The sequence below is a fragment of the Lissotriton helveticus genome, chromosome 9 (assembly GCF_964261635.1).
Source record: "Lissotriton helveticus chromosome 9, aLisHel1.1, whole genome shotgun sequence".
In the NCBI taxonomy this organism is placed as follows: Eukaryota; Metazoa; Chordata; class Amphibia; order Caudata; family Salamandridae; genus Lissotriton; species Lissotriton helveticus.
The window spans coordinates 500,356,500-500,384,220 of NC_136070.1; the positions used below are offsets into that span (position 1 = coordinate 500,356,500).

A 27,721-nucleotide genomic window follows, 5' to 3' on the forward strand; every position below is an offset into this window, starting at 1 on the left:
GTCTGACTCGTTTATTTGCATTTGAAGTGAGGGGTTGACTGAAATTTAGATCCACAGTCTTTCAAACCTCTCCAATGGTTCGCCTTATTGAGACTGAAAAGTGTTTCAAAACGTGTTTCTCTTTTGGTTTTAAGACGAGAGACATTGTATTGATGATAGATTTAAGACAAAAGAACATTAGTCCAGGTTTTCTTTGTACATTTCAAAATAAATGCACATGTGAAGAGTTGCTTAATTTCAAAGCTTCAAAGAAGGGACTTTTTGTAGAGTGGTTACTGATGTGGACCTGGATCATTGTATACATTTTGGGCTACTGCAAGACTGATTTCATAGGATGAATCCAACGAGAAGAAGACCATTAAGAAGACTATGGGGAAATGCAAGAGTAAAATAGGGACTCAAAGAGAACTGGCATGCACATATTTGTCCTCGCCTCCGGGAAAGAAAATGGATGCTAGAGAGCATCATTTGAACTTGGCACCAATTGAAATCTGCTTTAAGGATCAGTGAAACAAAAATCAAGGTAAGAAAACACTAGTCCACTCAGACTCTTAAATGATTGCTGATTACATACTTTTTTATTTCAATACTTCGGTTTACCAACATAATAATTTTACAATATAGAATACACTTACTCTTAACTTACTCTAATGAGATTCCCACACTTTTCCCCCCCTAACTTTCACCCTTTAGAGTATGTTGGCAATATCGTGTTTCTGGGTGAGGTCAAGTGAGTGACAGCATTTTTCTGCAGTCACAGATGGTCCAGTTATCTTCTCCTGGTCTTCTGCAGTAGCCCAGATGTCTACAAGGTCCAGGACCACAGTCGTGATTTCTTCTGACTCTGCAAGTAAGTGTATGGGACATGCAACTATGTTGTAAGTACATGTCTTACAGTATTAACTTAGAAATCTTTTTGTGTTCATTTTCATAGGTATAAAAAGATCAGTGTCATCAGCCGGAATTGATTCATGTCCAAAGCAATCTCATATGCTAAACAGGAAAGATTTTGCCAAGTCTCCAGATTTCATTACATCTCTGCGATCAAATGAGTTTACAGTAAGCACACCAAAAATGGTCTGTTCAGAGATTCCAAATGAGAAGAAAATGAAACTAGCCTCTTCAAAGCAATACACCAGCCACCCATCCCTAGTCTCTAAAACTTCTATCTCTTATGACTCTATTAGGACACAATCAAAAACCTCAAATCCTCCTAGCCTACATTTGTCAATGTCTGAAGTTCAAAATTCTCAGCTAACAAATCGGGACACTAGGACTTCGAGCAGCCCACATGTGATGTTTGATTTGAGCAGAAGCGCTCAGTCTAACACCAATTATGTAAAAGCTCATTGCATGCCATCAACCAGAAACTCCACTTTAGAAGACCTTTCCTCTACTTCTGACAGCAGTGTATCCTATTCATCTCTAGACTCTTTTGTTCTTGCACAGTCTCCAGTTTCTTCCACTTCAAGACTGGGTTCAAGAGTAAGTAGAAGGAAGAAGCGAAATTCATCTCGACCTTCTCGCACTTCATGTCGTTTTGGTATGACTGATCTTTTGGAACTGGAGCAAAAGAGAACAGAAGCTCAAAGACATCAGCATGAGCAGTTTATGAGTCAGATGACACACATTGATGAGCGATTAAAGAGTTTACATGGCCTTCACAGCACTATGGCTTCTGGCTTGCAAGGCCTTCACAAAGAGATGATCAATGTTGGTCAAGTTTTAGGTCGAATATTAGAGGTACTTGAAAAGTCTGTTGGTCCACTTCTTTCAGCTCATCAAGCTTCAAGGGAAGTTGAATCTAAAATGCCAGCAATTGACAGATCTGCTGAGAGACCACAAGATACTGAAAGGCTGGCCTCTCCGTTTTTGCCTACTCAAATAGATTCTCCCCATTGTGCACCCATAGCCGCTTCTGAGGAAACAGCAGCAAGTGGAAGAGTTCAACCAGAGAGCTGATTATCATCTTGCTTGGGCATTACAGTTTTTCCGCTTTGGCAGACTTTTGTGCTCTTTTGCATTAAATATAGATTTGATAAACTGTTGTGGGCGTATTTTTAAATTGAATTCAGTTGCAAAATCTAGTTGTAGTTGATTTGAAAACCTCATTAGTTGCAGGATTCATAGGATATTTTTTTATTGGTTCCAGGCCAACTGAATGCTGGCATTGAAAGAACTATGTTACTATTACACAATGTTTCTTAGTCTGGCCTTGATTCTGTGTTGTGGCACAACAGAAGGTCAGTGTAGCCATTGGAGGTGCGCCACGTTGTATAGTGGGGTTCAATGTTATACCCTGTTTCCCATTAGTAAGTTGGTGCCTTCAATAGGTTTTACCCTGCACACCAGACTAAGGGGTGACATGGCAGTTTATGGTAGTGGATTTGTAGCCCCAGGTATGCTTACACCTTTTATTTGTTCATATAAAAGGGGGCAGACCTGTCGGTTTCTCTAAAACTCAAAGGAGATTTGTGTAGATCTGCAGAGATTGGTGTTTCTAGCATTGCATTTGCTCCCTCTAGATGGGGCAGCCTATCTAGGTCCCTTCCCTAAAAATGACCCTGTTGATAGGTTGAGCGGGAAAACATCTGCTCCGCTGGCAAACCAGTTTTCCTTCATTGTTCTGTTCCATAAACCCACCTTTTAATTTTCCTATCTTTTGCTGTGCCTAGCTTATCAACTAGAGTCCCAGGCTGTCTAGGCTCATTAGGAAAGTCTGGTGGACGCTTCTTCTGAGAGGAGCAGTATTTTGAATAAAGCTGACATTGTGATTGGCACTGACTTTGCCCGCAATTTTACTATTTATCCTAGGTTAATTCATGCAAGAGACTCATCTGTTTGCATAAACCTTTTTTGAAACTTAATACAAAAAAATGCAAATTATGTATTACTGAACTATCCTAGATTATAAAACAGTGAAATAAAAAGTGAGCAAAGGATAATAACTGGAGATGTAGAGATCTGTCAATTTTCGACATAAATATGGCATGTAACCTTCTAATCACAACAGTAATGTACCTGTTTGAACTGCACCTTCATGTAACACTGGGGTCTCCTTAGAAGACAGTTGCCCACCTCACCCTTCAGCCAAAGAATTTCACAGGAGTGGGTAATTCAAGCTCCTGGGTGAGATGAATCACACATCACCGCATATAAGGAGGATATAAAAGCTTCCTTTTTGACAAAACAAGACAACATAGAGTGGAGAGTGTCTTGAAGAGTTGCCTCTAGACTAGGCTCTGGTGACCTTTCATTTATGAGCCAAATGGTAGTGGATTTTTGTGTCAAGCAGGATTTTACTCCGTTTTGTGCAAAATGTGTCCTTGTGCCAAAAGCACACAAAGACACATTTTCCAATGAAAAGATATTGCAAAAAAGCTTAATCCATCATTTAGTGGAATAACACATAATTTCAAGTAATTGTTTAGGCAATTTATGTAAAGAAATTACGCAAATTCTATTCAGGCATACTAAACACCAGTGATCTCTCAAATCTAATGTTTGAAGCTCTGCATATGTAGACTCTGTAGGATGACTGCATATGAAGGGGTACATATCTTTTAGGTAATTTTGTCCACAGGAAAAAGAGAAACCTGTTTGTGTGTCATTATGTGATTTAATAATCTCAATCTGCAATAATGAGACACAAACTATTTAGTGGAGTCAAAGACTTCCAGAACTTAAGTTGATTTTCTGGTTTGAACTGAAAGATATTGTGATACAGGATGAAAAAAAATAATCTACGCCACTGATGTGAAGGAGCCTAAGGCAAGGTTACTGGAGTGCAGCAGGATGACTGTTTTAGCTGTGCGTCGGTCAGTGCCAGGCGCTTGTGTTCACTGATGTCAATTAATGGTGAGTACATCCCTATTTTCCTAACACAATATCTAGGTTTCTGTAGGAGTTCATGCAGAATCAAAAGTACATCATACAGCAAATAAAGAAGCTATTGCAGCAATGGATAAAAATGTCCTAAACCATCCCACTAAACAGTCATGCAGGGTTTTCTAAAATATTAGCAGTGTTCAGTCTTTCAGTGTGTTAACTGTTATTCTTGGATTAATACAATGCAAATGGCCCGGAAACCTATAATTGAGAGTTTTCAGAGAAAATATGGAAGTTTACTTAAGCCTTTATTTGGTGTTGGGTATTACAAGCCTATTTTGAAATTAAGGGTCTGATTTAGATCTTGGGGGACAGGTTACTCTGTCACGACGGTGACGGGTAACCCAACCCGTAAGCTGAAAATATAAATCCTATTAATTGCTACGTTATTTATATTTCGGTGGACAGGATGTCTGTCACCTTTGTGATGGAGTAACCTGTCCACCAAGATCTGAATCAGGCCATAAGTGGCTAATGCATTGCTAATATGGTAATTAAAGTTATATGAAAAATGTCATCGTTGGGTAATTTCATGTATTTTGAATATTTCTTATAAAGTTTATGGCATGTAGGAATCTGGATTATTCCAGGTTTAAATATAGAGGATTTATTTTTAATCTAAACAGTTAGAAAGTTTAAACATAGATATTTTTTGATTTATTAAAATTGAATTTGGGTTCCTTTAAAGAGAAAATTAGAACTGTTGGTTTTACAATTCTTAAATTGCAAAATAGCCCAGTGACAGTGGACCTGAAAGGGTAGAAATCTAAAACCGTTAGTCAACCCTTTCCAAACGAATCCTATGATAAGCACCATCATTTTTCTCAAATGAACAAGCAACGTCTGCTTTGGTAAAAATGGTGATTTAAAATGTTTACTGTATTTTAGTGTTTATTAACCTGTCCATCTAAACCTAATTATCAGTGCAAATAATAAACTCCTAAAAGGGGATCTATCATTATCAGATTTCCACAGCCCAATAGACCTGACAAAATGAACAGTCTACACATTGTCTATGAACTCTTAAATTACTTGGATTTTCTTACCAACCCGATTTAAATCAAGAGAACAGGAACCTGCAGTAAACTAAAATGAAGCAAGTCATTCCAAACCTTACTCTTCATTTCTAATTTGAAGTATCAAGAAAAAACTGGAGGGCCAGTGGAACAACTATAAAAGTTATTAACAAAATTAGCCTCTGATGCGCTAGAATTAATTAAAAAAGTTTTTAATGATGAGGGTAATTTTAATATTGACATTCTCCTAGTACCGTATTGTGGCAGATTGTATTTATGAAGCAAGTTTTCAAAATATGACTAATAAATATTACAGTGTAAACATTATCCCAAAGTAATTACGTACCAAACTAGATGAAGTAAAGAATTTGATTATTTTCTTGCTTTCATAAGATAAACAAAAGATTTATTCACAAACTAGCTCAGGGAATTTCAAATTTCTCAGCCGCTGTAATATCTACAATGAATGGGAGTTGTTTGATGCTCCTAATTGATATTGAATACGATGTGGATTTTATTTGACCAACCTTATGCACTAGTGAAGCATAACTAAGGATGCCATTCACTTTGTAGGCTTTGATGTCCGGAGCTAAATTATAACCTCCATAGAATAAGCTAAATATTTTCATCCATAGCCTAATACTTCACTCCAAAAGGAGTGCTTTTTAGCTTAAGGTAAGTGATGACTTTGCCTTATATATGATCGGTTGTAAACCTTTCCAACTGTACTCCCTCAAATCAAATAAATGTTGTCTTGCCTCAATCATTATTATGATCTATTTTTCAGTGATTCACTCTGTCACTTATCAAAAATCTTCTACAATGTTTTAAGTCAATTGGTGTTCTTTCCCAAAGTATCATTAGCATATATTAGTTTAACACAGTCCAGTCATTTCTTAGTTTAAGGGTGGCAGGTGGGAAAATCCACATGCACAAATTGATTGGCAAAGCTGCAAGACCTAATCTTCCTTGACTTAGTTCGACATTTGTTTTTGAGGGAAATACCATTTTGCCTGGGTTATTCTTGTTCAATTGTAAGTGATGGACTGAAGGTAATGATGAGATTGTGTAGGTCACTATGTACCATAAGAAGTTGCAACTCAAAGCTGAAGCTGCAAAAAACACCCAAAACAAGTAAAAAATGTAGTGCTCCCAAAAGCAGTGATTTGTGAACAAGGGCGCATCATGAGAATTGTGTTAATAGTTGACACTCATTCTAATTAGTGTTTGATTTAGAGGAAGGTCAATAACTGGATTCAAAGAATACAAGACAGTGTTTTGGCTATGTATGATCGACATCCCCTCTCTCTCATATATTATCTACTGGCGGTCACCAGTAGGAATAGTTAGGACCTTGTTTCTGTTCTCTATTCAAAAGCATTTTTTCTTTTGCCAATATCTTTGGCGCAGTTCGGGGTGATTTGTCAAGCTGGGGCCGAGAAAAAGGGGGGCCCAAAATGCGTTTTCTCCTCGTTAATTTTAATAGAAAACACAGCTACAGTCCGAACTGTTGAACAGAATTACACCAAATTTGACAAAAAGGTAGCTCTTGGTCCAGAAATCACTCTATTTGTTAACTGGTGTAGATCCGTTCAGTAGTTGCTGAGAAATGTAAACATTTCTCAGACATCCATAAATCAACAGGAAGCGATCTGATTGGCTACTAGCAGTTCCAACCAGGAAGTGTTGACAGCCATCTTGTGACTCTGTTGAACCGAGTCACAAGAAAAAAGGTAAAAAAGGATTATAAACCAGAAAAGGGGGCAGGGTCTAACACGCTGACCCCCTAGGCCTGTTCAAAGGGTCCCACAGGGAGCCCTAGGGCCAAAAAAAGCATTGTTTTTTTTCCAATTTTTGGCAGTCGCACTGGGTCTGCGAATCCCGCAAAAAAAAAAAAACGTGGCCTTCCGCCCTTTGTTTTCTTTAAGCCCCCAGGTGGGCCAAGTCCCCGGGGGCAATCATCGAAATATATGTGAGAGCCCCCGCAGCCCCAGGGACAACCACCGCCCCAGGGCTATGTTGAAGGGATGTGGGGGCCACGCGGGCCCCCCCCAGCCCGGGGACTGCCAACTCCCTGGGACTTTATATAAAAACAAAATGTGTGGGGGGCTGCTGCCCCCCACGCAACCCTCGGGACCACCACCTACACAGGGCTTTAGTCATTAAATGCAGGGGGCCATGCTGCCCCCCAGCTCTGGGGAACGCCACCCCCCGGGGCTTTTTTTATAAAGAAAATGGCATAGGGGCTTCTATCCCCCACACAGTCCCGGGGACCGCCACCTCCCTGGGTCTATATTCAATTAAAGCAGGGGGCCAGGTGGCCCCCCGCAGCCCCAGGGACCGCCACCTCCCCGGGGCTATCTTCAAAAATGAAGTGTGGGGGGACTCAAGCCCACCCTCATAGCCCCAGGGACCACAACCTCCCTGGGGCACAAATCATGTTCATGCGGGGGGTCTACTGCGGAGCACCGGCCCTGGGGACCACAACCTCCCTGTGGCTAAGAGAAGGTGGGAGGGGGCCAGCACGGCCCCCCTCAAGGAGCCATCCATGGCCCTGGGGATCACCAGCCCCTGGCTCCAGCACCCGGGACATTGCAGTTTGCTATGGAATGGCGGGAGCATAGCCCCCTTCCTTTAAAAGAATTTTTTTTTAAAGGAATGGCCCTGGGGGTTGGGGTCCCCGGGCCCAAAATGTTCAAAGGATGGGGCGGGCACACAGCAACCTTCTAAAAATAGAAAAAAGGAAGCCAGCAACTCACCGGAGTACCCGCCCCCTTTCTCCATTACTCTACAAACACACCTCCTGGCGCGCTCTTGGTTGGGGGAAGAAGTCCCCTTCGATGCAGAGGATCCTTGGGGGCAACTAGCCCACCTGTTACCTCCAGTAATCCCTACATAGTGGGATTGCTGAGAGGTGGTCCGAGGCCATGCCCCTTTTTACACCACTCTGCAAACGCACCTTTTGGTGGACTGCTGGTGTGGTGATGAGGCCCCCTTGAGTCCTAAGGACCTCAGGACTTCATCCTCCAAGCAGCAGTGCGCCAGGGGACACGTTTACAGAGTGTTGTAAAAATGGGGCGTGGCCTCTGACCACCTCTGAGCAATCCAGCTGTGTGGGGCTTACTGGAGGTAAAGTTGGCCCTCAGGGACCCTCAAGAGGCAAGGGGACGTCATCCCCCTACCAAGAGAATGCCAGGAGCGCGTTTACAGAGTGGTGGAGAAAGGGGGCTTGGCCTGCAGCCACCTCTCAGCCATCCCACTGTCATGTGAGATGTATCAGTGATGTCACTGACCATGTTGTGAGTGATATAATATGTGAGGTCATAAGCAGTACATTGCGGGGGCTAACTATAACTGCTGAACTTCTCTGGTTTTCTGTGAGTGAAATGTTAGACTAACGTCCCTCTAACCTGTGTTTTTTTCGTGAATTTCTAAGGTTTTTAAAATGCTAATTCCGAACTATAACGTCCATGAAACCTGTTTTTTTTCTGTGAAAAAAATAAATATATATATATTTATTCTATCTCCATCCATCTATCATAGTTTAACAAGAAGCCATTTGAAACCAATCGGAGACAGGAATTGGCTAACAAGTTACAGAAGGGGCTTCACAAAATGTGGCTCTTGCTGAGCATGTCAGTTTGGAATTAATCAAAAAACCTACACAACATTGGATGGAGAAAGGACCATACAGGGTAGAATCGCATGCGAGACTGAGTTCGTAGTGTACACATTAAACTGCAGCTGCAACAACAATTATGTGGGTAGCACCATTAAGAAACTGAAACTACAAATATTACAACGCATGCCGTTAGAAATGGAGATAGGAGTTACCCCATGGCTAACCACTTTGAAAGTGAACACAATCGCTCCCTGAAAGGATTTGAATACTTTGAGATTAAACATATACCAAATGATGCTAGAGGAGGGAACAAGGAGAGGGAATTGAAGAAAGAGGAGTCAAAATTGATCATCTCGAAGTGCACAGAGGTCCCAAAGGGCCATAACACAGATGCAGAGCTCCATGTACATCTTTAATAATTCGAAGTAATTCAGATGGAGGTGATTCCCCCTCCTCTCAACTTGTAATGAATCCTAATATACAAAGAGAAGTTCATATATTCAAATTGGTGGCTGAATCTTAGAGAGAACTCTATCTTGAGGCATAGAATATTAAATTTGGATAATGCTTGTGCTGTAGTCGTGGTCATATGAATTACTGTACAAAAGTATATATTTCAACTCACTCACAGATTATGGAGTGGAAAGAAGATATCCCATATAAGATACTTTTCTAAAGTGTAGGGCACGTACTTTGAACCTTTTGAATTGATTATAATGGGGAGGGTTTTATGACCAGTGTATGCACTAGCACTTTATTTAAATTATTACATCATGTATAGGCATTAGCACCTTATTGAGGATCTTCACTTCAGGTTATGGGCAGTAGATTGATCATAAAACTCAACAATGTGTGGGATTTCAACTATGAATTTTGAAGTGACTAGAACATCTATGACCGTTGTATGCACTAGCACTGTAATGGATTCATTACAGCCTGAGTAAGTATTAGCACTTTATTGAGGATTATTATACTAGATCATGTGCAATAGATCGGTACGCAAAAAAAATGGATTGAAAATATGGAAAAGCTGATTTAGAAAATGTCAACGAGTACTGTAGCACATGTCACTTTATGGAGAGTAGGGCAATATATCCCATCAATGAATTGAGCAAGCCTTCTTTCTTACCTATTGTATGCACTAGCAACTCATTAGGTGCTGCCATTACCATGTTATGTGCACTAGATTGATTTGTAAGAATATTTAGCACTTTACTTAAAACATAAGAGTACTGTAGCACATGCCACTTCATAGAGAACAATGCAAAATGACACTCCTTTAGTGAAATGCATAAGTCCAGTTTCTTCCCTTTGTAGTACAAACATCATCATTGGGTGCTGGCTTTAGTATATTATGTGCAACACATTAGTTAAAAAGAATAACAAAAAAGAGAACAGAATGATTGGAAGAAGTAAAATAACTGGGAGTAGTTAAGCACGAATCACTTGAACGAAAGGCAAAAAACAGAACACATATACAATGTGGGAGTCTTCATAGTGAATAGGAATGCTACTATAATGATTGTGTTTAAACGTTCAATGGAATGATAAAATAGGGGAGCTTGAAATAAGTTGGATTACAAAAGAAAAATAATTCATGGTACTGTGTGTCATGTAGGGGTATATGAGTTATGTTGGTAGAAGTGTTTAAATGCCAGTGCTCAACTGGACATGAAAAGAGCAAACAGACATTCAAAAAGAGTTGCTCAGCCTTACTGTGGTGTAACTTGAGGCCCAGTAGAAGGGGCAAGCTGAAACGTGTCGCCCTGGGAGATGATTTGTTTGCTTATCTTGCACTTTAAATGAAGGTTACTTTCGGAACTTTGTGAAAAATGAAAAAATAATAAAAGGGTGATACTCACGGAGGATGGCGTATGATAAGTTTTTGTGCCGCCGAATCACAGGTCGTGAAGGACGACAACGCCATATCACAGGTCGTGAAGGACGACAACGTTATATATATCTCAACGGTTGCAGGGACGTTACAGTTGGGCTCAGATTTCACTTGTCCTAAACCACAGAAATTCAGCAGTTATAATTACCTGAGCTAACTATAACTTACGCCACGCAATGCATTGCTTATGAGCTCACATATTACATCACTCATGACATGGTCAGTGATATCACTGACATCTCAAATTACATCACTGATGACACCATCTAGTGAGTATACGTATTGATTGTTAAACATACAAAGTAAGCTACTACAAAAGTTAAGTTAGTATACTTGGTGTACCACTAATGAGTGATACTATTGAGTGATACTATTTCTAATATACATTATGTGAGTGACTGTGTATCTATGTGTGGGTGGGTGTCTGAGTGGTTGTATTGGTGAGTGAGTGGGTGTGTGAATGGCTTTATGAGTGAGTTAGTGGGTGTGTAAGTGGCTGTATGGGTGAGTCAGTGAATGTGAGTGCTTGTATGGATGTGTGAATGGGTGTGTAAGTAGCTGTGAGGGGTGCAAGTGCATGAGTGGATGGCTGTGTTGAGAGGCTGTTTGGATGAGTGAGTGGGTGGGTGTGTGTGTCTGTATAGGTAAGTGGGTGTGTGAGTAGCTGTATGGGTGTGTGGCTATGTGGCTGGCTGCACGGGTGAGTGACTGGTTGTATGAGTAGCTGTATGGATGAGTGACTGGTTGTGTGAGTGGCTGTATGTGTGAGTGGGTGTGTGAGTGACTGGATGAGTGAGTGGTTGTGGGAGTATTTTATGGATTTATGTATGGGTATGTGGGTGGGATATATATATATATATATATATATATATATATATATATATATATATATATATATATATATATATATAGGTTTCACACCAGTTATAGTTAGGTGGAAATTTTACTCGCATAAAACCATTGAAATTCCCACGTTATAGTTAGTTGGACTCACTATAACTTGCACGTGCAATGCACTGCTGATGACGTCACATATTACATCCCTCATGACATGGTCAGTGACATCACTCATGACATCACTCATGACAACATCCTTGTGACAAAGTGGCAGACCTCCTATCAGCATAAAATAACCTTTGACACACACATTCAAAAATAGAAACTAACATTTTCTTAAAAAAGGAGAAACCAATACCAAGTACAAAAACTTATTAGGTAATTCCAACATCTACATACACATCCACTCATTCACCAACAGTTCTATATAGTCACTCATGCATGTACTTACTCATCATATGTACTCATACACCTATACATCCTGTTACACACTAATACTCATCCATATAGTTACTCACACACAAATTCACACATGCAAATAAACTATCAAAAAACATTTACTTGATTATACTGCTATATACACACCACTACACATACTTCTACAGAAACTGAAACATATTTACTCTCTTAAACAATCAATTATAAAAACACATACTCACTAACCCACCCATACACACAATCATCCACCCATACAGTCTTGCACACATGCTGTCTTAAAAATACATACAAATAGTGAGTCACTCATTCATGCATCTGTGCTCTAAGTAATATTCCCCACCGAATCATAGAGACACTGATACTGATACTAAAAAAAAACAACTAATAACCCATATACACACTCATGTAGCTACTCACCAACCCATGCAGCCACTTATACACATAGTGAGACACAGATACAGACATTTAAATATTTAAATATTACTCGCTAATATATGTATTCACTAAGATACATTTAATAAGTCAGTTAACCAATCAATTTTACACAAAAAAACATCCATTTAGACATTTATTTACCCATTTATTCTTCCATCAACCTTTAGATATACATATATATAAAAAAATATTTTTCAGAAAGATACACATTCACTGGATGATGTAATCAGTGATGTCATTTGAGATGTCATCAGTGATGTCATGAGTGATGTCACTGACCATGTCATGAGTGATGTAATATGTGACGTCATCAGCAGTGCATTGCACGCGCAAGTTATAGTGAGTCCAACTAACTATAACGTGGGAATTTCAATGGTTTTATGCGAGTAAAATTTCCACCTAACTATAACTGGTGTGAAACCTATGGTTTTTTCTGTGAATTTAATAGTTTTTTTTAATGCTAATTCCTAACTATAACTGGTGTGAAACCCATGGTTTTTTCAGTGAATATATATATATATATATATATATATATATATATATATATATATATATATATATATATATATATATATATATATATATATTTTAAATGGCAAAATGAAACCCCTCATTTTGTTCCGTTTCAAATTAAATGTATTAAGTGTTACCACTTTATTCCAATCAAGATGACTTCAGGTGTGCCATACTTTTGTCATAAGTAAGACTGTTAGTGTTCTAGTTGTTCTTTAGAACACTCTGGGACATTCTGTCATTGGGCTATAGTTGGGCTACATCCGGCTGATATTTGGGCTACATTTGGGCTCTTTTGTCTCTGGTGGCCATCTTGTGAGACTGCATATCAGAATTTTTTTAATGAAATATAAGAGGATTTGAGAAGTCACTCAAAATGTGCCCTGATTTTTCTTTCTTCAGCACTAATCATAATTTCTATGGCAAAATGAACCCCCTCATTTTGTTCCTTTGCAAATTAAATGTTTTAAGTGTTAACACTTTATTCCAATCAAGATGACTTCAGGTGTGCCATACTTTTGTAATAAGTAAGACTGTTAGTGCTCTAGTTGTTCTTTAGAACACTCTGGGACATTCTGTCATTGGGCTATAGTTGGGCTACATCTGGCTGATATTTGGGCTACATTTGTTTTTTTTGTCTCTGGTGGCTATCTTTGGGCTACATTGGGCTACATTTGGGCTCTAACATATATATAGCCCAATGTAGCCCAATATATATTTTTTCAAAGTTAATTTTTGTAAAAACCACTGGATCATATATCTTGAGACATAGCAAAGGCACATCGGGGTACCAGTCCCTACAATTTTGCCAAGTTTGGTGGAAATCCATTCAGCCGTTCGGGCTAAAAGTGAGTCCAACCGCCCTATGGAAATTAACATTGGGAAAACACGTTTTGGGACCCAACCCTTTTATCTCAGCCCCCGCTTGACGGATCCCCCCGAAACTTTCAGGGAAGGAGCGGAGCGCAGTGAGGCAAAGTTAAGGAAAATTACAGGCAGATCCCTCATTCGGCGCCAAAGTTATTCCCAATAGAATGTTGCGGATTTCCTATGGAAAACGATCCTAACTATAACTACCTACTGGCGACCGCCAGTAGGTAATATATATATATATATATATATATATATATATATATATATATATATATATATATATATATATATATATATATATGGTTCTGTGGATGATGTCATCAGTGATATCATTAGTGATGTCACTGACCAGGTCATAAGCAGTGCATTGCAGGGGCGTAAGTTATAATTAGCTCAGGTAACTATAATTGCTTAATTTCTATGGTTTTGTACGAGTGAAATCTAAGCCTAACTATAACGTCCCTATAACCTTTTTTTTTTTTCCCCCAGTGAATTTCAACTTTTTTCAAAAAGTTATTTTCTAACTATAACTTCACTGTAAGCTTTGAATTTTTTAAAGTACATTTCTAAGGTTCTTTAAATGTTATTTCTTTACTGTAACCTGTACATTTTATACAGTGCATAAAATCAGTAGGTCTCTGAGTGGGTGTGAGAATGCCTGAGTAGGTCTGTTAGTGGGTGTGTGGGTGTCTGGGAGTTGCTGCATAAGTCTCTTACTGGGTGTGTGCGTGTGTCTCTTGAGTGGCTATCTGGGTGGGTGCATGAGTACCTAAATGGATCTGTGTCTGGGTGTCAGTGTCTGAGTTTGTTTGAGAGTGCCTCCATGAGTGTGTGTCATTCTGTGAGTGAGTGCATGAGTGTCTAAGTGTGTCTGTAAGTGGGTATTTGAGTTTGAGTGGGTCTGTGAGTGAGTACATGAGTCTCTGAGTGGGTCTGTGAGTGTCTGAGTTGCTCTGTTAGTGGGTGTGTGAGTCTGAGTGTTTCTGTGAATGCGTGCATTAGTGACTGGGAATGTCAGTGGGCACATGAGTGAGTGGGTGTGTGAGTGCATGCGTCTCTTAGTGGGTCTATGAGTGAGTCTGAGTGAATATATGAGAGGGTGAATTAATCTCTTGGTGGGTCTGTGTGTGTGAATCAGTGGGTCTGTCAGTAGGTGTGTGGGTAGCTATTTGGGTCTGAGTGGGTATGTGATTTCTTGTTTGGGGAGTAGATGTGAGTGGCTGTATGGATCTGTAAGTGGCTGTGTGGGTATCATTGAAATGGGAGCATGGAGACTAGGCCACAAATGCAGCCGGTTTACCATTTTTCTGATTGTCTCCTTCTATGCTACCAGCATTGTCTGCATTTCAGGTACAGTGTTTTCTTTTTCATGAAGCACTCGATGAGTGCATGTATTTTCCAGCTGTCAGCTTGGTGCGCTTGTCTTCCCACCCTGAGCGCTACACGTTTTCTCTCTCCCGTGTTCTGCTGTCCCTCCATGCTCCATTTTGTTGTCTCTCACCTGAGTACTTCTGCCCCCACCCTCCCTGGTCTTGCGCATCCTCCACCCGCTCCCCAAGCATGCATTTATATCTTTTACTCCATGTTCGTCTCCCTTCCCGGTATGCTTGTTTTTCGTCTCCATAAAGTTTCTATCCACCTGTTGTTGCTTTTCCCCCGATTCACCATCTCCTTCCATTCTTGCTTAATATCTGTCCACCAGACTCCATTGCTACTATTACTTTTTCTCCGCCTACCCACTCTCTGTTCCCTTCATTGACACTCTTACTTTTTCCCTTACTCCCTCCATTGTGACTGTTCTTAGCTTGTGAACCCTTTCTCAATGGCCACTTTTGTTTTTATCCCTCTGTTTATGCTATTGCTTTTTCCCCATATCTCTCCGTTTCTGCTGTTTATTCCCCCCCCCGGGCCTGCTCTTAAACAAATGGGGAGGGGGCCGCGCAGCCCCCCTCCCTGGGTTGATGTCTGCCCCAGGGACTCCAACCCCAGGCCCTGCCACGACTCCCTGGGTGCATTGGCACCCAGTTACCCCTGTTGGGGACCACGGGGGAAGCATCAAGGCCCCCGCTGTCCCAGCAGGCTCCCTGCCTCCTGCGGGACCCAGAATCGCTGCTGCATGCAGAGTGCTGCTGGAAATGCAGCTCCCTTCATGCAGGAGCAATAGTGTAATCTCATTCCCTGCCTGCATGTTTGTGGGCAGGAAAAGAGATAAAATCTTCGCTTCCAGCTTCTGCCCGCAGGAACCTGACTGTTTGCCTTTGCTTGGTGGGAGCTGTCAGCTTCTGCCAAGCAAAAGCAAACAGCTGTGTCCCGGAGGTGGGACTACCAGGACATGGAAGGTGCCGTACCTGGAGTTTGGTTGTCCCCAGAGCCAAATATGGCTCCACAAAAGGGGCCATGTAGACCCAGTCATTTTTATTTTCAGGGCCTGACCTGAGGAGGTGGTGATCCCCAGGGCCTTATGTGGCCCAAGAGGGGGTCTGCTCGGCTTTCCTTCTGTCATCTAAAAAATATTTGACCCCAGGAAGGTGGTTGTCCCTGGTGCAGGGGGTCTCCCATTAACTGGTATTTAGTCCCAGGGTGGTGGTGATCCCTGGCAATTATTGGGCCTCAGGAGGAGGGTTCCCGTGCACCTCCCCCCTCCTTTAAAAAATTGTTTTTCATTTATATAAATACCCAGGGAGGTTGTGGTCCCTGGGGCTCCAAGAGCCTCAGGAGTGGGCCACATACACCCACCTCTTTTCTTATTTTTTTAAACAATGCCCCTGGGACCTGGCCTACCGTTTTTTTTTTTTCCAAAGCAAGCACTATAGCCCAACTTGTTTATTATTTATTTTCACTGTAGTCGTGGATCCGCCTTCTCTTTTTAGTGGGGGAAACAATGCTTTTTTTTGCTCTGGCCAGAGGTAAGGGGTCAGGGTATTCCTACCCTGCTCACTTTTCTGTTTATAAAAAAAAAAAAAATCTGGGACTCTGATAAAGTAGAGTTCCAAGATGGCTGCCAATACATCCAGCTTGTTGGCAGCCAATTAGATCTCTGCACAACATCGAGAGGCTTTGCAAAGCCTTTGCACCCCTAGATAGCCAAATTAGTTTTTTATTTAATATCTCACAATCTATTGAACAGATTTACACAAATTTACAAAAAGATCACTTTCTGGAACAACAGCTATCTTTCTGCCAAATTTGGTGTAATTCCGTTCAGTGGTTCAGGCTCTAGTCGTGTCTATAATTCCTATGTGAAACACACGTTTTTGACCACTCCCCCTTTTTCTTGCCCGCCTCCCTCCCTTGACGGATCACCACAAAACTTTCCATGCACAACAAGAATCACTGGCACACTTAAAAAAAAAAAAATGCGGTGAAGGTTTGTTGAACAGCGCCAAAGATATAGGCAGGTAAAAAAAAATCCTTTGAAAACCAGGTCCTATATTTTTTATTTTTTTTATTTTTTATATATTTATGCAAAAACACATGAGTCGGTTGGGACAGCAACAAAGAGCAATAGAAAAGAACCTTTTTGTCAAGCACATATAAATTGAAAACATATCATTTTGATACCTACACAAAAAATATATTACAAATACAGTCAGCTGTTTGATATACATTGCTTCAGGGCAGCCACAGTAAAGACCAAGATAAATTATACACATTTGCCGCTAGTCCGCCCTTACATCTCCAAATGATTTGTAACTAACCCCCATATCTGTTCCCCCAATCTTCCTTCTACGGGAGCCCTTTAAAACATACAAGCTATGCTCCATATTATGTACCGCAAAAAACCTGGACCGCCATGCTTCAAAAGCAGGCGGTTCTTGTTGTAGCCATGCAGACGCAATACACAACCTATAGACTGCCGTCACTAAGAAGATTAGTTTGACATGCTTCTTCAAAATATTGGTGCTCGGTATGCCCATTTCAACCCCTAATAGTATCTGTGTTGCTGATAGCTGTATCTGAGCACCCACAATTGCCGATATACATTTTTCTATCTGAGACAGCGGGAGTGCTACTGTAGTACATGTGTAAAAAATATGAACATCATCCGCTGAGACTAACCCACAGCGGAAACATTTCCCAACTACATCGCCCGACCATTTGGACACTTTGTCCGGGGTGTAATATAAATTGTAAATTGATTTAAAATGTTGCGCCGCCAACTTTGCAGACAGGAATAAGTCTTTAGCCATACATAATGAAGTTTCTATTTGAATATCCTGTCTGCCGAGTTTAACGCCCCATTTGCTATTCTGTTGCTCTATATCATCTTTTTTAGTGTTTACCATATGATTGTATAAAACACCAATCCTTGCCCCTTTCATAATGTCCTCAGTCAAAGGATTTTGTTTAAAGTTGCTCCCCGTACACATTAGGTAATTTCGTATCTGTAGATATTTCACAAAATGTTGTCTAGGTAGGGAATATTGTTCACGTAGTTGTTCAAAAGATTTAAAATAACTACCCTCATGCAAATCCCCCACCATACTAATACCTTTCTCCCTCCAGTTATATACTACTCTGTCCCACACATCTATATGTAAAAAAAACGACGATGACAGTGGAGTATACCACGTTATTTTCTCCAAGTCCAATAGCCCCCTGAGTGTTCGCCAAACCTTATATGCTGCCTCTATTGTCTTAAAACGGGTGCGTTTATAATAGCTTTGTTCTAGGTACATGAATAGGCAGTTCTTGACTTTTACCCCAATATCATTTGAAAGATCGAGGGACAGTCCGCAGGTCTAGCCGGGCCTTTACTGGTCAATAAAATCCCCATACCTTGCAACATACAGGCGTAGTAGTATAGTGTGAAGTCAGGTACCGACAGGCCCCCCAAGTTTCTTGGCAAAATCATAAAACGCCTAGCCCTTCGTGCTTTGCCCCGGACCACATGAAACGCATACATATTGTCTGCAATTGTTCTAGACTTGTCTTGGGAACTTCAAGGGGTACACATCGAAAAAAATATAAAATTTGAGGAAGAATCAACATTTTTAGTAAATTACATCATCCCACTATTGAGAGATATAGGCCTGGTCTAATTTTTTCCGTACACCAACCAGGAGTTGATCCCAATTCACTTTAACTAAAGAAGTTGTACATGCGTGCAACGTAACTCCCAAATATATCACCTCTTGGCATAGCCTTGAATCAGTATAGCTTGGTATATTTATAGTTAGTAACTGGGTTTTGGCCGAATTTAACTTGTATCCTGACGATTTACCAAATTCTACCGCCAACTGCTCAATAGCCTGCACTGCCATTCTGGGTTTGGACGTGACCACTGCCACGTCATCGGCATATGCCAACACCTTGACCTGGTATATATGCACCCTTAGCGGTATTATATACATATTAGTATCCAGCATTCTTAGAAAAGGCTCGATGTATAAAGAAAATAATAAGGGGGAACAGGGACAGCCCTGCCAGGTCCCCCTGCAGATTTGTACTGCCGATGATTCCAACCCCATAGTATTAATCCGGGCCACCGGATGGTGATACAAAACCTGGACTGATTTTATAAACTCTGGACCAAATACTCGACCCTTCAAAACATCCCACAGGAAAGACCATGCAACACGGTCAAAGGCCTTCTCCGCGTCTAATAAAATTAAACAAAATGGTTCCCTAGTTACCGCAGCGTAGTCAATCAAAGTTATCACTCGGTTAACATGATTAGTAGTGCTGCGTTGAGGGATAAACCCATGCTGTGTTTTTAATACAAGACACGAGATGACCTTGGACAGTCTATGGGCTAGAATCTTCGAGTATATTTTTCCATCTACATTTAAAAGCGATATAGGACGATATGATCCCGGTAAATTCGCTGGTTTGCCTTTTTTGTGAAATACCACTATACTTGCTTGTTGCCATGATTTAGGAGATGAACCTTTCTGTGCTGCTAGCATTGTTGCCAAGAGGTCCTTTTTTAAATACATGAAAAACATTTTGTATACTTCCAGTGGTAGTTTATCTGGACCTGCGGCCTTTCCGAGAGCCAATCCATTTACTGCCACTTCTAGTTCTTCCAGGGTAATAGACGCCTCCAACATTGCCCTGTCATCTACCGAAAGATCTTTCAAGCAGTGTTGGCTAATCAATAATGTCGCATTATCGCTATTATACTCGTCACTCTGATATAGCGTCTCGTAAAATTGTCTAAATACCTCCAGGATACCCTGTTTGTCCTTGACTGAATCGCCATTCTGGTCTACTAGCTCATCAATACGCTGGGCTGCAGTTCTTGCCCTTATTTTCTGGGCAAGACATCTGCCACTTGCCTCGCCATATTCATAATGGATTTGTTTTTTAGCAAAATATTTCTTGGCTGCTTCCTGGGACCACCTCAGATTTACCCTTGCCTTCAGACGCGCTACTTCATTGATCTCATCATCTATATTCCCCGCCTGTACCCCCACCATGAGCGCCTCTTCGGCCCTAATCAACTCCTGATAAAGTACCTTTATTTCAGCTGCCTGCTTTTTTTGATTGTATAGGCCCAAACTCAATGTCTCCCCACGGAAAGCAGCATTGAAACAGTCCCACACACAGCCCTCATTACTACTCCCGCGATTGATGTTAAAAAAAGATACGATCCACTCTTTCATATGCTCAATGAAAAAATGTTCAGTCAATAATTTCCGATCAAAGGAGAACTGTCGTGGACGCTGACTGGATGTAATACTAGATAATGTAAGTACAACTGGCCCATGGTCTGATGTCACTTTAGGATAAACTTGGATTGCAGCCTGATTTAGCAACAGTACAGAAGTAAAAAAATAGTCTAATCGAACCAATGTCCGATGTGGAAATGAAAAAAAGTGTACCCAGGTGACCCACCCCTTAAGAACGACCACACATCCACCAATCCATGAGCTCCCGTGAGTGCCTGTAAGGCTTTAAATTCTCTCGGCTTCCTGCCAGTATATCTCACCTTCTCATTATTTAACGTGTTGGGTGCTAGGTTTATATTGATATCACCGCACATGATCAATGGTGTGGGCCAAGCTGCTAGTTCTATGTTTAGGAAATTAAGAGTTTCTGCTTCATCTAAATTTGCACCATATACCACACATACAGTAACTTTAGTATGGCCCACAACACATTCTGCAATTGCCCGGCGTCCTAGCCCATCAGAGTGTATCCTCCCTATGGCACCTATATGATTTTTGCCAAGAATCGCCACTCCTCTAGCCACCCCTGAGTATTTAGTGCATGCAATTAAATTAAACCCTAGTTCTGTTAAAAGTTGCCTCTTGGACCAAACCACATGAGTCTCTTGCATACATATAATGTCACATTGTAAAGCGCATATCTCCTGTGCTACTCTCCGTCTTTTCTCCACTGAGTTCAACTCCCTGACATTCAACGTGCCCACCCTTAGACCCTTTGGACCCCTATCTGCCATTTAAAAATTTCCACATTTTTGCTTTTAGTCCAACTGATTTCGCAAAGTGCTCACTGACACCAACAAAATGAAAATTTCTTCCCAACCTTACCTCATGTGATATTTTTTTCTTTTTCAACCCCCCTACCCCACACCCCACCTTATTCCCGCCCTCCCAGACCCCACCCACCCACCCACCCTTGCCACCACCCTTCACGAGGCTTAAGGACCATGTCCTCTGCGATGTAGAAGTGCCCCACTGCAGAACGTGACTGCCCTTCTCCCCCCACACAGACCCCATCACTCTTCACCCTGAATCACCGGCCTTACTTCAGGCCTATTATAACCTCTTCAACCCATAAGCTCTAACTCGAGAGCCAGCATATCAAGCATTACATCATGCATATTGGATTTCTTCCATCCACAGATAATCATTGGGAACGGGCCCCCTTTTTTTTTCTCTTCTCTCTTATCCTACACCCAGATCAAACATTACATCATGTTTATAGTATGTTTATAGTATTAATAGTATTAAAATATTTCTCCAGTCCCTGTCCCCAAGGCACCCATTACCTAAGCAATGTTCCTACACTAAATTTTCAATGCTAGGTCGAAAAAGGAAAAGAAAAAGGTTAAATGGGGGGAAAGCAGACCATCAAATGCGCAGGGCCATTATTCCAAACACACAGCAAAATTAACTCCCCTACACCCGTACTCCCCTGTTCACCCGTAATCACCCAATTGACTTATAGTTCAGTTTTGACGGACTCCACAAATACATCCTGTACTTAATGGGTTATACGCTTAGAACTAATACTTAGAATTAGGTTTTTGTCTGTTTATCCATCTGATTCATATATAGCTGAGCCTCAGACCCAGAAGTAAAATATCGAGTTTATCCTTTGAATAGGATCTTCAATTTAGCTGGGTTGAGTAGAAAGCATTGGGCGCCTTTTTCCTGAAGCTGCGTGATTAGTTTCCGCATTTGCCATCTCTCGTTCACTGTTGTTGGGCAAAAGTCGGGGCGGACAAAAAACTCACAGCCACCCCCGTTCCTCCTTTTCTCTGGGCGTGCGAGATCATACAGTGCCTCCCTTAAAAGAAAGTTGTTCAAACAGATCAAGATAGCCCTTGGAGGTGTTTTCTGGCCATTATCGCGCCGTCGATTCACAAAAGGAAACCTGTGTGCGCGAATAATTTCGATGTCCCAATTCCAAGATGTTAATTCCGTAAAGGCCTCCCTAAACACCTGGATGATGAAGCTACGAGGGTCTGACCCCTCTTTACCTTCCGAAATGCCCAAAACGCGTAGGTTATTGCGCCTGGCGCGATTCTCAAGATCTGTAAGTTTCCAGTCTGTATCCGACTTAGATTTTTGCAGTGTCTCAATAGCCGATTGTTGTTTTCCCAGGCTGTCTTCAGTCGAGGAGACTCGCTGTTCCACCTCCATCACACGGGTGGTTATATCGGTGCAGGTTTTCACTAGGCGCCTTACAGTATTCTGAAGTTTTTTAACCGCTCCTTGAGTCCGCAGCCCTTCCGCTCTAGTCTCGTTTCGATGAGCCATGATGGTTTTATATATCAACCCTAGAGTGACTGCATCTTCAGTAATCTCCTCCTCATCCAGATTAAGCTGGGCATATGGGGCGCCTTGATTCTGATCTGAGTTGCCTGCAGCTACTGCTGCTTTCCTGAGTGTCTCACAAATTGCACCGTGTTCATAGCTACCATGTTCTTGCTCGTCCGGGGTTGTCCCCCAGTCACCAGGGTTACTTAGACTGTCTTCATCAATTTCATCGTTTTCCTTGTCTGATGGAGTAGTCAGATCTGACATTGAGTAGAAATTTCCATCTGAGCCTGCATATTCCGAGCCGTTACTTCTCTCTTCACCGGGGAGGGTGTCTGTAGTTATTGTTATATTATCCACTCCTGTACTAGTAATATTTACCTCACAGTGTAGCTCCCTCAGTATATGCTCTTCATTGCTACTGAGTAGATCAATCTCCTCTCCCAGTTCAGGCTGAGATAATACAAATGGATTGTTATCAGGTAACGGAATTCTCTGTGAATCATGTTGGGGTCCAGCCTTTACTTGATCACTATGGATCTCCGAATTTGGTCCGCCGACCTTAAGCTTGCTACCCTTTTTATTAAAGATTGCTGGGACGACTCGCTGTCACACTGACCCCTCTTGTATACCTTGGCTTGACTGAGTCGTAGCATTTTTTTTAGACTGCTGGGAGTAAGGGGTAGAGAGAGTTACTACTACATCTTCTTGAGCGCTTCTCACGCCCATGGAATGCTCAGCATTACATACTGTCACTAAAGTTCCATCCGCAACACTGGGCTGCGCCGTATTATTAGACGTATTCACTTCCGCACCCACTTCTGTTGATGCACCCACAGGGGCTGATGCAGCTGCGGCCCCTCTGTTCCTCGTACCACCTCTCCCTTTCGGTGCCATTATAAATCCCAAATATGGATAGCAGGTTCTCTCTCTAAAACAGAAACTTCCAAAAATTGGGCGTTTTGCTTACAGTGCACACTAAAGCACCGTGCATGTAACAGGCGGTATACAACTATAAAAACGAGTGTAGCTCCAATTATTGTTTTTTCCCCCCTCAACGTAGCTCACCGCTGCGGTATATTTTAACTGTCCAATTGTTCTTTTAAACCGATGGTGTCCCGGCCGCGGCCGCAGCGTTTTGCGTTCTTTACCAGCGGCGTTCTGCAGGTCTCCGTCCAAGAGCCGACCGTTAGTGCACAGCTGCCGTTCGTTTGCCGGCTAGCGGCCGGACACTCCCTACTTGCTCCGAGGGCCGCCTCTCCCTCCCGCTGCTCAGCGGCTCCACTGGATCCAAGCCGACACAGGAGCCGACACTTTCCGCGGCCAAGGAGCTCCTGCTTGAAGAGCCCGACACTCAGCAAACAGAATACAGCGTCACCATCCGTGACACCCGCAGCGACTGTCGTCTCTTGTCTCTTGAGCACAGAGGTATAGGGAGAGTCTGGTAGGGGGATTTACGGGGAGTCACGCTGACCACAGCTCATAGCACTTCACCGGCCACAGTAGCGGCCGCCATCTTGCCTCCAACCTATTCCCAGACTCGAAAACCAGGTCCTATATGATGTATATATTTATTCACTGAAAAAAAATAGGTTCCAGCCACGTTATAATTAGAAATTAGCATTTAAAAAACCTTTGAAATTCACTGAAAAAACCATAGGTTTCAGACACTTTATAGTTAGAAATTAGCATTTAAAAAAAAAACCTTTAAAATTCACTGAAAAAACCATAGGTTTCAGGAACATTATAGTTAGTTGGACTTATCACTAGTACAAAACCATAGAAATTCCGTTGTTATATTTAGTTCCGAAATTTTGGAGGATCTTATGACTTGCATGACTGGGTTACTTGAAGATCAAACTCTTTTCGGTGGATAGCCTGTTAGTATTGGTATAGTTAAATCCGATTTTATTTTCTGCAGATGTCTTGCATGCTTTAGAATCTGATGATGGAAAACCAATCTAAAGGTGGTATGGAGAAGTGTAGCATGATGAGCTTTGTATATACATCTTAGTGGGTCATTTTCAACACCCCTATGGTTGGCTCTTGCTTTTCCATTTAAAAAAGCACAATGTATTCTTGCAAGTTTAAATCATATTGTAAATCTATCAATGAAACAAGCTGCCTAACTGCTATTGTGGTACAACAATGTTGTATGCCATTCTCCCATTAACTTTAAAAAGTCCTTCATTTTAATTCAGTACATTATTGTGCTTCATTGAAATAGCACTTAACAAACTTGCCATGGACCATTTTAGCCTTTGTATATATGCCCACACGTTAGTTCAAGCTATTCCTGAAAATCATACCTACCATCAAATATTTAATTCCAACCTTTTGCCGAAATTTGACTGGCAATTCGTGAATGGTAAAGTCAGGTTAGCCCCAATCACATTCAATACCTAGAGCCACTGCTCCCTTCAACACTGCCCCACCAACCCCATAAGAATTAACATTAGAAAACCAAATTAGACAGAATCAGTATGAAGTGATCACAATTATTTCTTACCCATTATGTAAGTAAAAACTGAATTTTTGGCAAATGCAAGATCTTCCTTCAATTACTTTAAATATGTAGTTCTTAGCTTGATAGATAATTTTCAGATTGACTGCTTGAATAGTTCAAAACTGGTCATTTTTCTTGTTAAATCTTTTTCCTTTCCCAGAAACTGAGTTCATACAAGTGCACACCCTTAGGCTGGACATAGTCAAGATATCAGCATTGAAAGGAATTTATTTTTTGCTTCTTGAATGGAAAATAGTTTTAACAATATTTTTGTGTCCATTCCCCCGTTGTTGCTCAGCGTATTCTTTGCTTCAAAACCCTCTTTACCACCAGGATTGCACAAGCCCTGTTGTTCCCCTCATAACCTGACACCCCCCTGCCCCCACGGAGAGGTTGCCATAAATCTAAAAAACCTTCAATAATAGGATCTTCATTCATCATAATAAATAATACTGGTGCAGATTGCTCTTATACTCTGCATTACGGATGGGTGTTCAAGCACTTCGCATGTACCTAATTGTAAGATTACTATCAATAAGCTTGCATTTAGCCCCTATACAGACAGTGCTATTTATACAGAACTCATTAAAGAACTGTTAGCCCCTTCACCACCCCTGATTCTCTTGTATCATCAATATCATGTTGACACAAGGCAAATTTCCTTGTATTCTCAAATGGGGAAATTATCCCTTTTCTAAAAATAGCCACTGTTTAACTATATAGACCTTTTTTATTTTTTTTTACTTGAAACTAGTTAACACATTGCTATCTCTGGAATAATAATCACGGAAGCATTGTTAATCCAACTTTCCTAAATGCCCACAACTGCCTACAAACTAGTCTCGCCACCGACTATGATGAAGCACTGACATGGCAAACTTTAATATGTTGGATGAGCTATAGGTCATTCAGTGGTGGTACATGTGAAACATTGGTGAGCTTTTAAGGCAGTCCGCCATGGCTGAAAGGTTCTGAACTGGTTTACCTCATTCTTACTGGGGGATGTCATATTGAAATATCTGCATAGCTCCCTTACAACCAGAACAGTTCCGTGCTAGATTATACCGCCCATTCTATTCAGTCTAAATATGAATCAGCTGAAAGTACTGGTATCTGTTTGGTGTGTTAAAATTCATCAATATGTTGATAAGAACCAGCCGTCCATGCTCCCTGAAGTACTTCCTTCCTAATATTGAATGTTAGGTACAGAATAGCTCAGCACCTACCTAAAAGTCAATGTGTGATAAAAAAAATAGTACAGTACAACATCCAGAATAATAGTCAAACATGAAATAATCTGCCAAAAGAATAGATTGAGTCTTCAGATTCTTATGAAAAAATGTTTTTTATTCCTTTGTGATGCTTTTCATCAGATTTTGTTAATTAAAAACACAATACAAAATTCATAGCCGACGCGGCGCGTTTTGTCCCCACGGGACTTCTTCAAGGCTATAAAGATACATATATTCAAAAACATATATTACTACATGTATTTACAAACAAATAGATTACATTGTATATATATATGGAAACATTGACTAACACAAGGAATTTGTGTTAGTCAATGGGAGATTATTGTTCACTATGTAAATATCTTAACTCAAACTGCCATATTTTACTGAGCGAGCAGAAGCTGTGACAGAATAGTCACAGGAACAGGGAGATTTTTTTGCTGACACGAAGTATGTATATTTTTTGCTGAAACGAAGCATGTATATATTATATGCCTATGAATACAGACTGCAGTACATCAGGAAATTATTATTCATTATGTAGATGTCTTATTCATAATGACATATCTTACTGATAAAGCTAAAAGCTGTGACAGCATGGTCATGAGAGCAGGGAGATCTTCACGCTGACAAACTATGCAGTGAAGCATGTATATGTAACTTTAAAGGCAGATTACAAAACATGTTACAAAAGCCCTATTAGCCAAATTATCTTATTTGCTATTATATGTATGTTGTCTATTTCTTCTTTTCATTTCTCAAATGCTTCTGTAGTTATCGCAAAAATCTGAAGGGCCTAGCCTATCTGTTTGTGTTTTTTTTATTTATTTTTTATTGATTCATTCACAATCGTAGCGGACAAATTCCCATCCTGGTTGATCCAATAGAATTCAGCAAATCTAGTTCTGTAACGAAAATTTATCAACATTTCATGATACTTACATGAGGATGAAGAGAGCCTAATCACGTTATACACATTGTTGGGGGACATACCTTATGTCAAAGTTAATGGTGCCGTTGTTGTTTAATGAACAAAATCTGATGAAGAAGCATCACATAAAGGAATAAAAAACATATTTTTTTATAAGAATCTGAAGACTCAATCTATTCTTTTGGGAGATTATTTCATGTTTGGCTATTATTCTGGATGTTGTACTGTACTATTTTGTTATCACACATTGTCTTTTAGATAGGTGCTGAGCTATTCTGTATCTTGTGTTTTTGGTCATCAAAATTCGTGGGAACTAGGAAGGTCACGTTCTCAGCTCTTTGCACTACCATTTCTGCCCAAACTTTCAAATCTTAACACTTACTGGTGCAGGCCTTGAGTGCCCAGACCTTCTATCTCGTGCTTTATTTAATATTGAATGTTGTTTGTCTTCTTGAAACCACGTTTGTTAGAGTTTCTGTTTCACTGTAAAGAATCGCCTTGATGCATCTAGAATTGAGCATCTCAAGCAATCTCTGGGAATTTCTTACCTCTGGTGCCAGGGCTAATTCTCTTGGTTTCATT

At 40.8% G+C, this 27,721-nt stretch overlaps 1 protein-coding gene across 3 annotated transcripts in view; it reads left to right on the forward strand.

Moving 5' to 3' along the window:
- Nucleotides 1-27,721, forward strand: part of SIX4 (SIX homeobox 4) — a 136,756-nt gene that overhangs the window by 99,464 nt on the left and 9,571 nt on the right. Inside the window, exon 3 of one of the 3 annotated variants that reach the window (XM_078660339.1) lies at nucleotides 935-2,043. The exons of the other annotated variants lie outside the window; for them this stretch is intronic. Within the exon in view, the coding sequence (XP_078516465.1) occupies nucleotides 935-1,962 (1,028 nt within the window). The 3' untranslated portion in view covers nucleotides 1,963-2,043. Of the gene's footprint in view, nucleotides 1-934; nucleotides 2,044-27,721 lie in introns of those variants that run through there. 3 annotated transcript variants of the gene reach the window in all.